This window comes from Ptychodera flava, chromosome 14, assembly GCF_041260155.1.
Source record: "Ptychodera flava strain L36383 chromosome 14, AS_Pfla_20210202, whole genome shotgun sequence".
Taxonomy (NCBI): domain Eukaryota; kingdom Metazoa; phylum Hemichordata; class Enteropneusta; family Ptychoderidae; genus Ptychodera; species Ptychodera flava.
In genome coordinates, this window is record NC_091941.1 from 1495810 (window position 1) to 1508350 (window position 12541).

A 12541-nucleotide genomic window follows, 5' to 3' on the forward strand; every position below is an offset into this window, starting at 1 on the left:
CATTACCAGACTCATTGGTGGCCAAGATCTTGCGAACATGTGGATCATGTTGACATTCGAAATTTGTCGAAATTCATAAGACAGAGGCTTAATAAGCGGCCTAAACTGCGGATCACTTGTGCCACATTTGTGACCCCTCTACTTTATTAATGATGTAATCTGGTCGATGATTGGCTTATATTATCAAAATGAGTCGCTAATTTTTGAAATAACCTTGACAGATGTATGTACATGTATATCTGTTCACATCAAAAACTTGAAAACTGCAATAGCTACCTCAGGGAAGCCAGGACAAACAAACAAACAAAAAAAACAAAACAAAAAGATCAGATAAACAAACAAATAAATACAACAAACAAATAAGCAAACAAAAAAAACCAAGTAATAAATACGTACCAAATAAATGAACAATAAACCAACAAACAAAGAAGCAAATAAATAAGTAAATAAATATAACAGAAAGCTTAGTTTTGAAAAAGACAGAATAAGAAAGATCTAAGTCATAAGCTATTTTATCCATTGAAAATTTAACTTCTTACAATTTCACAAATATTATAGAAACAACCAATAAACTAACTAACTAATATTTGTGTGATTAAAAGCTGATAGTTGAAGAAAATTTAAGGGACAAATAGCTGTAACTTGCTATCAATCTTTCATTATTTTTGTCCTGGAAAACAAGTTTGTCCTGATTCTCTGTGGAAAAAGTAAGTCAAATACAAATTATCAGGACTGCAAAGACAACACACTGTCTGTGTACACCAACTATTTGGACACATGATTTCTATTGAATTCTATTTAGGATTAGATCTCATTGTCAATAACAACAATACATCTAAAGTTACATCTAACTGAGCTGTAAAGACAAGGAGATGGAGTTTACAATAATATTGGTTTTTTAGCTCCGCTGTCAGCGACGCGGAGCTTATCAAATAGGTTGATTTCGTCGTCGTCGTCGTCGTCGTCGTCCGCGTCGCGTCGTCGTCCGTCAACAATTGCCTTCTCCTCTGAAACCGCAAGTCCAATTGCTTTGAAATTTTATATGCAGTTCACTTGGGATGACCTCACTTAAGTTTGTTCAAATCGTGGTGAAATTTGCATATTTGTATTTTTGGGGCATTTTTTTGTGTTTTTGGTAAAAAAATCTTCTTCTCTGAAACCGCTTGTCCGATTGCTTTGAAATTGGATATGCAGTTTACTTAGGGTGACTTCAGTCAGATTTGTTCAAATCGTGGTGAAATTTGCATATTTGTATTTTTAAGGCAATTTTTGTCATTTTTGGTAAAAAAATCTTTAAAAATCTTCTTCTTCAAAACTACCAGTCAGATAGCTTTGATATTTGGTACATATGTCCCTAGGGATGATCTATTTCAGATTTCTTCAAATTGTACAGAAATATGCAAATTTGCATTTTTAAGGCAATTTTTGCCATTTTTGGTCAAAAAATGTATTTCTCAAAAAGTACTGGTCTGATAGTTTTGAAATTCGGTATACAGGTTTCTATAGATGAACTAAGTAATATATATTGAATTTCTGATGAAATCTGTAATTTTGTATTTTTGGGGCAATTTTTGCCATTTTTGGTCAAAAAATGTGTATTTCCAAAACTACTCATCTGATAGCTTTGCAATTTTGTATACACATTCCTACAGATCACCTTAATGATATTTATTGAAATTATGATGAAATCTGCAATTTTGTAATTTTGGGCAATTTTTGCCATTTTTGGTCAAAAAATGTGTTTCTCAAAAAGTACTGGTCTGAAAGCTTTGAAATTTGGTATACAGGTTTCTACAGATGAGCTAAGTAATATATATTGAATTTCTGATGAAATCTGTAATTTTGTATTTTTGGGGCAACTTTAGCCATTTTTGGTCAAAAAATGTGTTCCTCAAAAAGTACTCATCTGATAGCTTTGAAATTTGGTATACAGGTTTCTATAGATGAACTAAATGATATTTATGAAATTATGATGAAATCTGCAATTTTGAATTTTTTGGGCAATTTTAGCCATTTTGGTCAAAACACATGTTTCTCAAAAAGTACTGGTCTAACAGCTTTGAAATTTGGTATACAGGTTTCTATAGATGAACTAAATTTGATCTTTTGAAATTATGATGAAATCTGCAATTTTGTTGGGGGGGGGGGCAATTGTTGCCATTTTTGGTCAGAAAATTTTATTCTCAAAAATTACTCATTAGATAGCTTTGGTTGACATGTTCTTAGGGATGATCCTATGTGATACATTCAAAGTATGATGAAATCTTCAATTGTATATTTTTGCAGCTTCTATTAGCCATTTTTATCTGGCCACTGCATTGAGCTATCAAAGATTTCCACCTTCTTCATTAACATGTGTCAAAAATACATGTAGTTATTCTCTACATAAACACAGCGGAGCTATATCGGCCGCTAGGTCGCTTGTAGTTATTAAAGTTCTAACATCATGTACAGTATTAATATTCAGATGCTGGTTAAAAAGTGCAAAAAAATCATCGACTTGAGATTTCTCATGGGATATGTCACAATAATAAAGAAGTTGTAAGATTAGAGCTTACACAAAGTCATTACATTTCACAACCTGTTGTTTCTTACAAACTTGAAATCAACAATTTTTCTACCTTTGTGATATATCAGATCAAAGCAATGATAAAGTTAGTCGTATTCATAAATATGGGCCTGTTACGGTGAAAATTACCACACACAGACAGTGAATACCAGAAGCACACTATGGAGTTCATTACTAGTAACTAAAATCATTTTACCCTGCTCAGTCAGGAGCTTTCACCATATGTTTAAACCATTCTGTTTTCACAAAGGTACACAAAGTGTGGTTTCAAGCTCAACAGACAGGACTGTAATGTGACGTGGCAATGCGATGGATTCAGCACACTGTCTGCAACTTTGTGATGTTGAGAGAAGTGTTTTCCTCCACCTTCTTTTCACATTGAAGAAAAACGCTAACTTTCCTGCAATACCCCTTTTCATGCCAGACAGTATCACTTCCCCATCAGCCAAGTCAGTAAAAAACAGTATTGAGCCAAAACATGACATATTTTCCCCACTTGGCTTGCTCCGTTATAGCATCTTTAGTCCATAAAATCAAGTTTACAGTATTTATGTTTTCAACAGCCTTCAAAAGGTCAATATTATGTTAAAATACACCATATTGAATATGTTGTTTTTCACTAATTTTAACAATCTTGACCTGATGGTGAAATATAGACTTGGCAGGAAAAGGGTTAAATGTGTTGGTTCCATCAACTGTAGTTCTCTCAGTGGTGCAGCAATGACCAAGGTTAGACAGACATGTGCAGCAATCTCCCAGGTTAGATAGGCGAGTTCCTTTCAGATCTTAAGCAGTCTCTCTCATGCATTGTAAGAATGTGTCTATATATATTTGGTCTACACCTGGTCGGCAGTAACATTAAAATGTCCACCTGCATAGAATATTGGAACTCATCAGGTGACAACATATTATTAAGCTCTTGAGCAAATCTACTGTACCCACATGTTCACAAGTTTACAACCAGATATGAACTGAATATGCTCACGTGTTTTACAACAGGTTCATTATTATTGCAGTTATGTGTAAATTTGAACCTTTGGCACATGTTTGCAACTTCATTGAAAGTATTATGATCAACATAATGAACAATATTCACCGCCGATTAACTCTAAAAGATCATGAAGTATACAAATACATAATTAGCTAGAATAAAAATACCTTCTTTGACTGCTGTCATTGTACCACCACTTTATATAGCAAGTGTAATTACCTTTAGCCAAGTCCTTCAAGCCATATATGCCAAACTGTGAAAGCTCATTAGATATGCAAATTATAAATTAGCTGACATGAAAATGTGAAATGACTTTCAATATTGTTTTAACCTGGTATAATCATCAATGTACACAGCATGTTTTGCCAACTTTGATCAAGTAAATTCCAGTATATATCCCTAATTAGAAAAGATCATTGAAAATGCAAATTAGGAATTGGCTGAAGGAAAAATGCTTAATGACTTTCAATAATGTTGTATCATAGTATCTTTAGTGTATATAGCAAGTTTCATCAACTTTGGTCCAGTCAATTCAGATATATATCCCTAATTAGCAAAGTTCATTAAATATGTAAATTAGGAATTGGCTGAAGTGAAAATGCAATAATGCTGTATCATAGTATCTTTAATGTATATAGCAAGTTTCATCAATTTTGGTCCAGTCACTTCAGATATATATCCCTAATTAGCAAAGTTCATTAAATATGTAAATTAGGAATTGGCTGAAGTAAAAATGCTTAATGATTTTCAATAATGTTGTATCATAATATCTCCAATACATGTAGCAAGTTTTGTCAACTTTGGTCAAGTCAATTCAGATATATATCCCTAATTAGGAAAGTTCATTAAATATGCAAATTAGCAACTATCTTTCATGTCACCCCTTAATGGTTCCCACTGCTGATATATCTTGGTGTGATCAACATTTGTAGCAAATCTCATCAAATTGTGTGCAGTTGTTTTTATTTTTAATGTATATCCGTTTTTTTTTCTAAAATCATTGACTATGCAATTGAGCAAAAAGTATGCAAGCCACACCCACCAAAAACTAATCAATTCTTGCCATTTGCTAACTCAATATATGTACCAGATTTGATTCCGATCTGATAAGCCGTTTTTGAGATATCGGACCAACAGACAGACAGATAGACAGACAGACTGACAGACATCGCTGCGACATATGCACACACGTGAGCAAAAAATGAATGTTAGGCATTGTAACAGATGTCATTATGTAACATTTCTGAAGAGTGAAGGGAAGGCACTAAAATTGGTTGTTTGTTGGCCTGGAATTATTATTGCGAGACTGCCCAGTGGTTTGTTGGGCAGGGAATAATATGGTAAGGCACTGCCCAGCAGTTTGTTGGCCGGCAAATATCATTGAAAGACACTATCCAGTGGATTTTTGGCCAGGGAATGCCACGGCTAGACACTATCCAGTGTTTTTTTGGCCTTGAATACTATGGTAAGACACTATCCAGTGGTTTATTGGCCAGGGAATACTATTGCAAGACACTGCCCAGTGGTTTATTGGCCAGGGAATTCTATGGCCAGACATTGCCCAGTGGTTTGTTGGCCAGGGAACACTACGGCTAGACACTATTCAGTGTTTTTGGCCAGGGATACCATGGTAAGACACTGCCCAGTGGTTTATTGGCCAGGGAATACCATGGTAAGACACTGCCCAGTGGTTTATTGGCCTTGAATACTATGGTGAGATACTGCCCAGTGGTTTGTTGGCCAGGGAATACTATGGTAAGACACTATCCAGTGGTTTATTGGCCAGGGAATACTATGGCGAGACATTGCCCAGTGGTTTGTTGGCCAGGGAACACTACGGCTAGACACTATTCAGTGTTTTTGGCCAGGGAATACCATGGTAAGACACTGCCCAGTGGTTTATTGGCCTTGAATACTATGGTAAGACACTGCCCAGTGGTTTATTGGCCTTGAATACTATGGTGAGATACTGCCCAGTGGTTTGTTGGCCAGGGAATACTATGGTAAGACACTATCCAGTGGTTTATTGGCCAGGGAATACTATGGCGAGACATTTCCCAGTGGTTTATTGGCCAGGGAATACTATGGCGAGACATTTCCCAGTGATTTGTTGGCCCGGGGATACTATGGCTAGACACTACCCAGTGGTTTGTATGCAATACTGTAGCAAGATACTGCTTTAATAGGATCTTCTTAGCTGCAAAATTGTAGCGCTACGGTGAGGCGGGCGGTGATTTTTGGTTTTTATGACTTCGCTCACCAGCAGTAGCGCTACAATGCCGATGGGTCATCCATGTTTCTGGGAGCAGCCATTACTGGAAGTTGGTAATGGCAGCTCCCAGAAATGTTTCGCAAAGCGATCGATGTGTTTAAAACAAATTCCAAACCCCATAAAACAACAAGATTAAGTGTAGTATAGTGTTTAGTCTTCAGTAGTGATAAATTGGTACAACCAAATGCAGTAAATATGTAGCATTTCACATCAACACGCCTAGTCCAGTGGGATGCACTTATTTTATACTCCGCAGGGCCATCGGCATTGTAGCACTACTGGTGAGCGAAGTCGCAAAAAACCAAAAATCACAGACTGCCTCACCGTAGCGCTACAATTTTGCAGCTAGGATCTTCTATGTTTAATGTTGATCACCAGTCCAGGTTGTCTCAATAGAGAATGGGTAGGGAAGAGCCGATGGTGTACCATATGTATAATGAGGGTTAAGGCCAATGATGTACCGTACATGTAATAAGGATTAAGGCCAATGGTGTACCATACCGGTATGTGTAATGAGGGTTAAGGCCAATGGTGTACTGTATGTGTAATGAGGGTTAAGGCCAATGGTGTACCATATGTGTAATGAGGGTTAAGGCCAATGGTGTACCCTAAATGCAATGAGGGTTATGGCAAGAACCCATTGTGTACTGTATATGTAATTGGGGTTAAAAGTTACATCCGTTCGCTTTTGCAAATGAAAATCGCGATCTGACCTGACAGATCTATGAGTAGATTGAGTGGGACCGTTGGGTATACCTGGAAATGTCTTGTCCTGAGTCGATTTGAGATGTTCTTCCATGTAAGGATTAAGTTTTGTGTGTTTCTTTCCAGAAAAGCCATCCAAAGAAATAAATTTTGATATACTAACCACTTGAGTCAGTTGCCATCTCGACCGTGCTGAACCATGTGCGTTTATCTCTATGTTCATTCCTATGTTTTCATGTTTTTTGTGCGTTCTTGTTGGTTGAAGAATAAAAAAAGTGAGAAGAAAAACCCGCATCACCCCATTATTTTTGCAATATGTCTAGGATGAGAAACAAACTTTTTATTTTCTTGGCCTTAGTGGCTTAAATTTGTTTGTGCTATATTTTATTAGCCAATTAAGAAATTGTTCTGAAAGGTTGAAGACAATCGAATTCAAGGTTCAACTTTGGACTTCATTTAATCTGACCAACGGTTCATATCAAACCTAGTGTTTTATGTATCAAGTGATTCTGCCGACTTAAAGCAGTACTTGAATGTTTCTTGTATTTTAGCAATGTATTAAGGGTTTGTAAGCTAAGATATATAATTGATTCCTGTCCTTTAAATCTTTTACAGTTACTTATGGGGTAATCTGAAACAAATAAAGAGAGCTCATGATGCTGGGAAAACACTTCACTTCAACATCTTGGTTGATTGGTAGGTCTGACTTCCTTGTTATGTATTTGAATGAAATAATACTCTTCCAGAGAATACTAATCAGTAGGATGTAATTGTATTGTATCATGTGACAAAGCTAAAGTGCTTTTTATTTGCACAGTAGTTGATGATTGACAGTTCTTGAACATGTCAACAAAAAGCATCTCAAGAAGCATCTCATCTCATGAAGCTTTACATTTCCAGAAAAAGTTTTGAATTCATAATAAAATTTGGGTTGCCCTCGTATAGTTCAAATTATTGATTTTTTGAACCTAAAAGATGAAGTCTATGGCATTTAATATTTATTGCCTTAATACATGGGTTTATTTGCACGAAAGCAGGTGATGATTTGCCCAATGCCAGGAGGGAAAATTGTCTCCTGCTGCAAGGACACATAAATCCATCAATTCAGGCAATAATTTTATTATATCCTTTTTCACAGTTAATGCTTTGACATTCAAGGGCATTCTCAAACAATTTTACAATTATCAGCATTTTAAGCAAAGTCTAAATAGCAGGGCGCACATGGATATTTTTCATCTAGCATTTTTCATCTACCTTGACATTGAAGGGCTTCACAAGACTGTGTTAACTATGGAAACTGGTCCGTACATCATTCACATGGCCTGCTATTAAACTCCCATGATGTTCCTATTCAAGTAAATGCACTGATTTGCACTCACATCAAGGCACGTAATAAAGTGTACTATAGCTATTTTTATCTTCATTTCTTTCAGGGCCAAGCAATATGGCAAAGTTTACAAGTACTTTTCATTGCACAGAGTGACAGTTGTTGTGCTTGATCCACAAGCTCTGCAGGTAATATATTATTACTTTCTGAGTCAGTAAGACTCTAAACGTTATTTGTTTGTGGTATACGTGTTCCGCTGCTCTCAAACTTATCAGATTGCTTTGCAATTGTGTGGCACGGTACGTATCAGGGGTGACCTAATTCAAGTTTGTCCATATGATAATGATTTCTCATTTCAGTTCCAACATCTTTTTGGTTGGGTTCCTGCGTGATACACTAATTAAATCTCTAATTGACAACATTCCTTGTTGTATTTTATTTTTAAACACTTGTATCAAATCGGCCTGTAATATTTGATTTATCATTGGTGATTCATGGTCTGTAGTGTATGAAAATATATCTGCCAGTCAATATGATGTGATTGACATTTATGTCAAATTAGACGTGTGGAGAAAGTTTTAAATGAAGATTAATCTATGCTGTTTGTTTGACTTGAATACTGTAATGTGTTATTGTAATAGCTACGTAGTACGAACTTCCCACAGTGAGCCCAAAATACAGCCTTTAGAATTGTCACGCTATGAAAAATCAAAACATAAACATCCAGTCCTTCTGTACCGCGTTTATCAGTCTGCTTAGGTTGCCAGTTCGACATACAGCACATGTAAACCAGGATTTCTGTGTCTATAATTTCTTAACTGCCACGCTAAAGTGCACCAGTTTGTATGTGCAGTGTCTGTGTATCATATTTATTATAAACATGGTCATTCACTGACCCTTAGTTGTTTGTATCTCAGTCTATACCGTATATCACTGAAAACATATGTTGAACAGACGTCTTTATCTGTACATGCAGTCATACGGTAGTGGTTCTGCTATTGAGGAATTCCCTAATACATGTCTTGTAACAGGGAACTTAGTAATCTTGTGTTGTTGTTGTTGTTGTTGTTGTTATTGTTGTTGTTGATGGTGATGATGATGATGATGACGATAATAAAAAATATTAAAAAACAATGTCTCATTCCTTGCTGTTGTTTGTCGATGTTGTAGATAATTGTAAAAGAAAACTGTAATCGTGACCAAAAAACGACGTAGGTCGCCCAACGTCACTCCCGTCCTATTATACAACCAAGGGTGGAATCGAGATGCCCCTGATCAAGGCTCATCAGCCACCTTCAAGGCCCAGAAAAACACCCCATTCACGAGCGATCGATTGAAATGTGCTATCATAGGCACTGAAATTTATCTCACTGACCTAATTTGGGCTTCACTTGAACTACCGACCTGCAAAAGAGTGGAAAAACGGCGATTTCCAAGTCGTACCCGTCAAAATCGATCACATTTGAACTTCCGGTCGATGGTGATGGGTCTGTCATCACTGGCATTTAAATTGACCAATTGGGGGCCCTGTAAAGGCTGCTTCGGCCAGCCGATTGTTTATGATTCAATGCTCCCTGCTCGTACGCGTACGTGTAACGTTCAAAGTACGCGAAAAGTAGAAAACCTTCATAGTCATGCAGATAAACTGAGACTTTCCAACTCTTTGTCAGAAATCTGCCATTTTACGTCAGGATATACTGTCGATAGTTAGAGCGTACACTTCCGGGTATTTGACTTTCCCCCGTTACAAGGATACAAGCGTAATCAACATCCGGGCTCGTACTTGAGCGAGTGTACATTGTCGTTGTGAATGAGTATTCCAGGTGATAGTTTACAGTAAATGACGGCTTGATTTGTCATTGGTATCCATATAAGTATTATTCTACAAGAATGGAAATTGAATGAAGTTGAGACGGCGAAGTTTAAACTGTACTGAAATTTTGCGTTGAGACAAGCCTCCTCATGTATTAGTAATGAGAGCTGACCGAAGCAGCCTTTACAGGGCCCCAATTGGTCAATTTAAATGCCCAGTGATGACAGACCCATCACCATCGACCGGGAAGTTCAAATGTGATCGATTTTGACCGGGTACGACTTGGAAATCGCCGTTTTTCTACTCTTTTGCAGGTCGGTAGTTCAAGTGAAGCCCAAATTAGGTCAGTGAGATAATTTCAGTGCCTATGATAGCACATTTCAATCGATCGCTCGTGAATGGGGTGTTTTTTCTGGGCCTTGAAGGTGGCTGATGAGCCTTGATCAGGGGCATCTCGATTCCACCCTTGGTTGTATAATAGGACGGGAGTGACGTTGGGCGACCTACGTCGTTTTTTTGGTCACGATTACAGTTTTCTTTTACAATTATCTACAACATCGACAAACAACAGCAAGGAATGACACATTGTTTTTTAATATTTTTTATTATCGTCATCATCATCATCATCACCATCAACAACAACAATAACAACAACAACAACAACAACAAGATTACTAAGTTCCCTGTGGTCTTGTAAGACTGGTATTGACCATGAACTGCTGTGAAGTTTTAAAAGACTAAGACATATGATGTACATTGCCATTTCTGTACCTCTGAGAATAACATCGCCTAATGTATTCAAGTGTATCAAAAAGTTAGGCTTGATTGATTGATTGATTTATTGATCGGTTGATGGAAAGAAAGATGGAAAGTAACTGTCGTACGATGTCACATGCATATTATTGAACTCTTTCATGTGACATCATTAACTATACAGTTGAGAAATTTAAGTTCCCATGCGCTAAATCATGGGCTTATCACATGTTTATGCTCAATTTCCTCAAATGTGTTTGGTTAAGGTATTTTTATTTTGATAATGTGCTATTTTGGTGAACATGGTGAACAACCGTTCATAGGTCAACTGCCATTCAACACTGTATCCTTTCTGTGCAGATATCATGTTCTGTTGTAGGGTGCTGGTTATACAAATGAAACCTCATGTAAAGTTTTTGATATTGTTTGATATTCTCTTCATAATTTGCAGGATTTGCTTGGTTCTGGTATTCACCCTAAACCTCATACTTATTCAGAGTTGTCATCCTTGTGTGAAGAACGCTTTATGGGCAAAAGTTTAATGACAGAAGTGGACAATAAAGATTGGGCGCCAAGACGTAAATTCCTTGGCACTGCATTTCAAAAGAGGTATTTATTGTACCTGGTAGCTTTGAGAAGGAAACACATGCATTTCATGTGACCCTGGTATGGATATTTATAAATTATATTTGTTTTACGTGAGTCAATGAAAAACCAGCACATTTCCTTTTAGTGCCTATAGCTTGCGAGTATGTCGGCCATACGATAATGTGAGAGTACATCAAATGTTGTTAATGTTTTCGTTGCTTGCAACTTAATATTTCAGTTTTGATTATTGCCTGACTGCAGACAATATTGTAGTTGAAATGCAGTTTTCTGAAAAAACATAATAAAGATATCTCTATATTCTGTCAGTTTTCATGTATGCAGAATTTTTCAGAAAGTGTGTCAGTGACAATCTCAATGTACAGGTATATGGAAGTGCCATTGTATACATCTTTCTAATGAATCTTAGGCATTTGACACAGGGTGTTCATGCCCTATCGGTATTTCCATTTAAATAGCACCAGTAAGTGTCCTTGTTCAAAACTATGTATATCTTTAACATACAGAAACCATGTAAATGAAATTTTGTAATGTGTTCCATGAGTAAGAGAACTTTTTACCCATAAATAAGCCATATTTTTGAACGAAAGAAGTTGAACAGCTTAACACAATTTGCATTGTTTGTGTGTATTTCATTGAGATCAACATCACAAGAATATTGGTATGCATCTCTGCCCTCATGTATATTTCCCATTGTAAATGTATATCACATTTTCATAAATGTATTGCGTATGTTTTCTGATAATGATATCATTTGTATTATTCTGATGGTCTGTATTTCTTATCGGGCTCTTTGAGGAGTGTCAAGTGTAATTTCAGCAAAAATCACATTACCTTGCAGCTCTGATTTCCAACATGTACATGTATATTTGCATAGGAAGCAATTGCATTGGCAAAAGTCAATATCACAGTCATTGTACATGTCTGCTTTATCTACTGTAAAAACTTGAGAACTTGCATTTATTAGTCCCCTTGGACACCCTGCGGGGGGGGGGGGGGTGGGGGGTGGTGGGGGGTAGGGGGACTTATAGGTTTGGTCATGTCCGTGCGTGCGTCCGTGTGTCTGTCTGTCCGTCCGTTCACGCAGATATCTCAGAGATGCTGGCGCGATTGCATTCAAACTTGGTACAAGGATTACTTCATATGTCATACATATACACGTCGATTTTTTTTGTGATACAAACGATTTTTTCATGTACAGAGCCAATAACTGATTTTATTCAAAGTTGGTACAAGGACATTGACCTATGTCGTACATGTGCACCTTAATTTGCTTTGTGATATGATTTTTTATGTACAGAGCCATAACTCAGACATGTTCCAACCAATTTTATTCAAAATTAGTACAAGGACATTGACCTATATTGTACATATGCACGTGAATTTGTTTTGTGATACGATCCAATATGGCCGCCATGCGGCCATTTTATTACGATTTTTCATGTACTGCAGAGCCATAACTCAGACATGTCTCAACCGATTTTATTCAAACTTGGTACAAGGAC

The 12541-nt window shown here is 36.8% G+C and overlaps 1 protein-coding gene across 6 annotated transcripts in view; it reads left to right on the forward strand.

Moving 5' to 3' along the window:
• Window positions 1-12541, forward strand: part of LOC139148936 (cholesterol 24-hydroxylase-like) — a 67590-nt gene that overhangs the window by 20157 nt on the left and 34892 nt on the right. For 5 of the 6 annotated variants that reach the window (XM_070720392.1, XM_070720396.1, XM_070720395.1 and 2 more), the window contains exons 2-4: window positions 7153-7233; window positions 7971-8052; window positions 10882-11039. In XM_070720392.1, coding sequence (XP_070576493.1) covers window positions 7153-7233; window positions 7971-8052; window positions 10882-11039 — 321 coding nt within the window. Of the gene's footprint in view, window positions 1-6710; window positions 6739-7152; window positions 7234-7970; window positions 8053-10881; window positions 11040-12541 lie in introns of those variants that run through there. The other variant, XM_070720398.1, reaches the window with a different exon arrangement.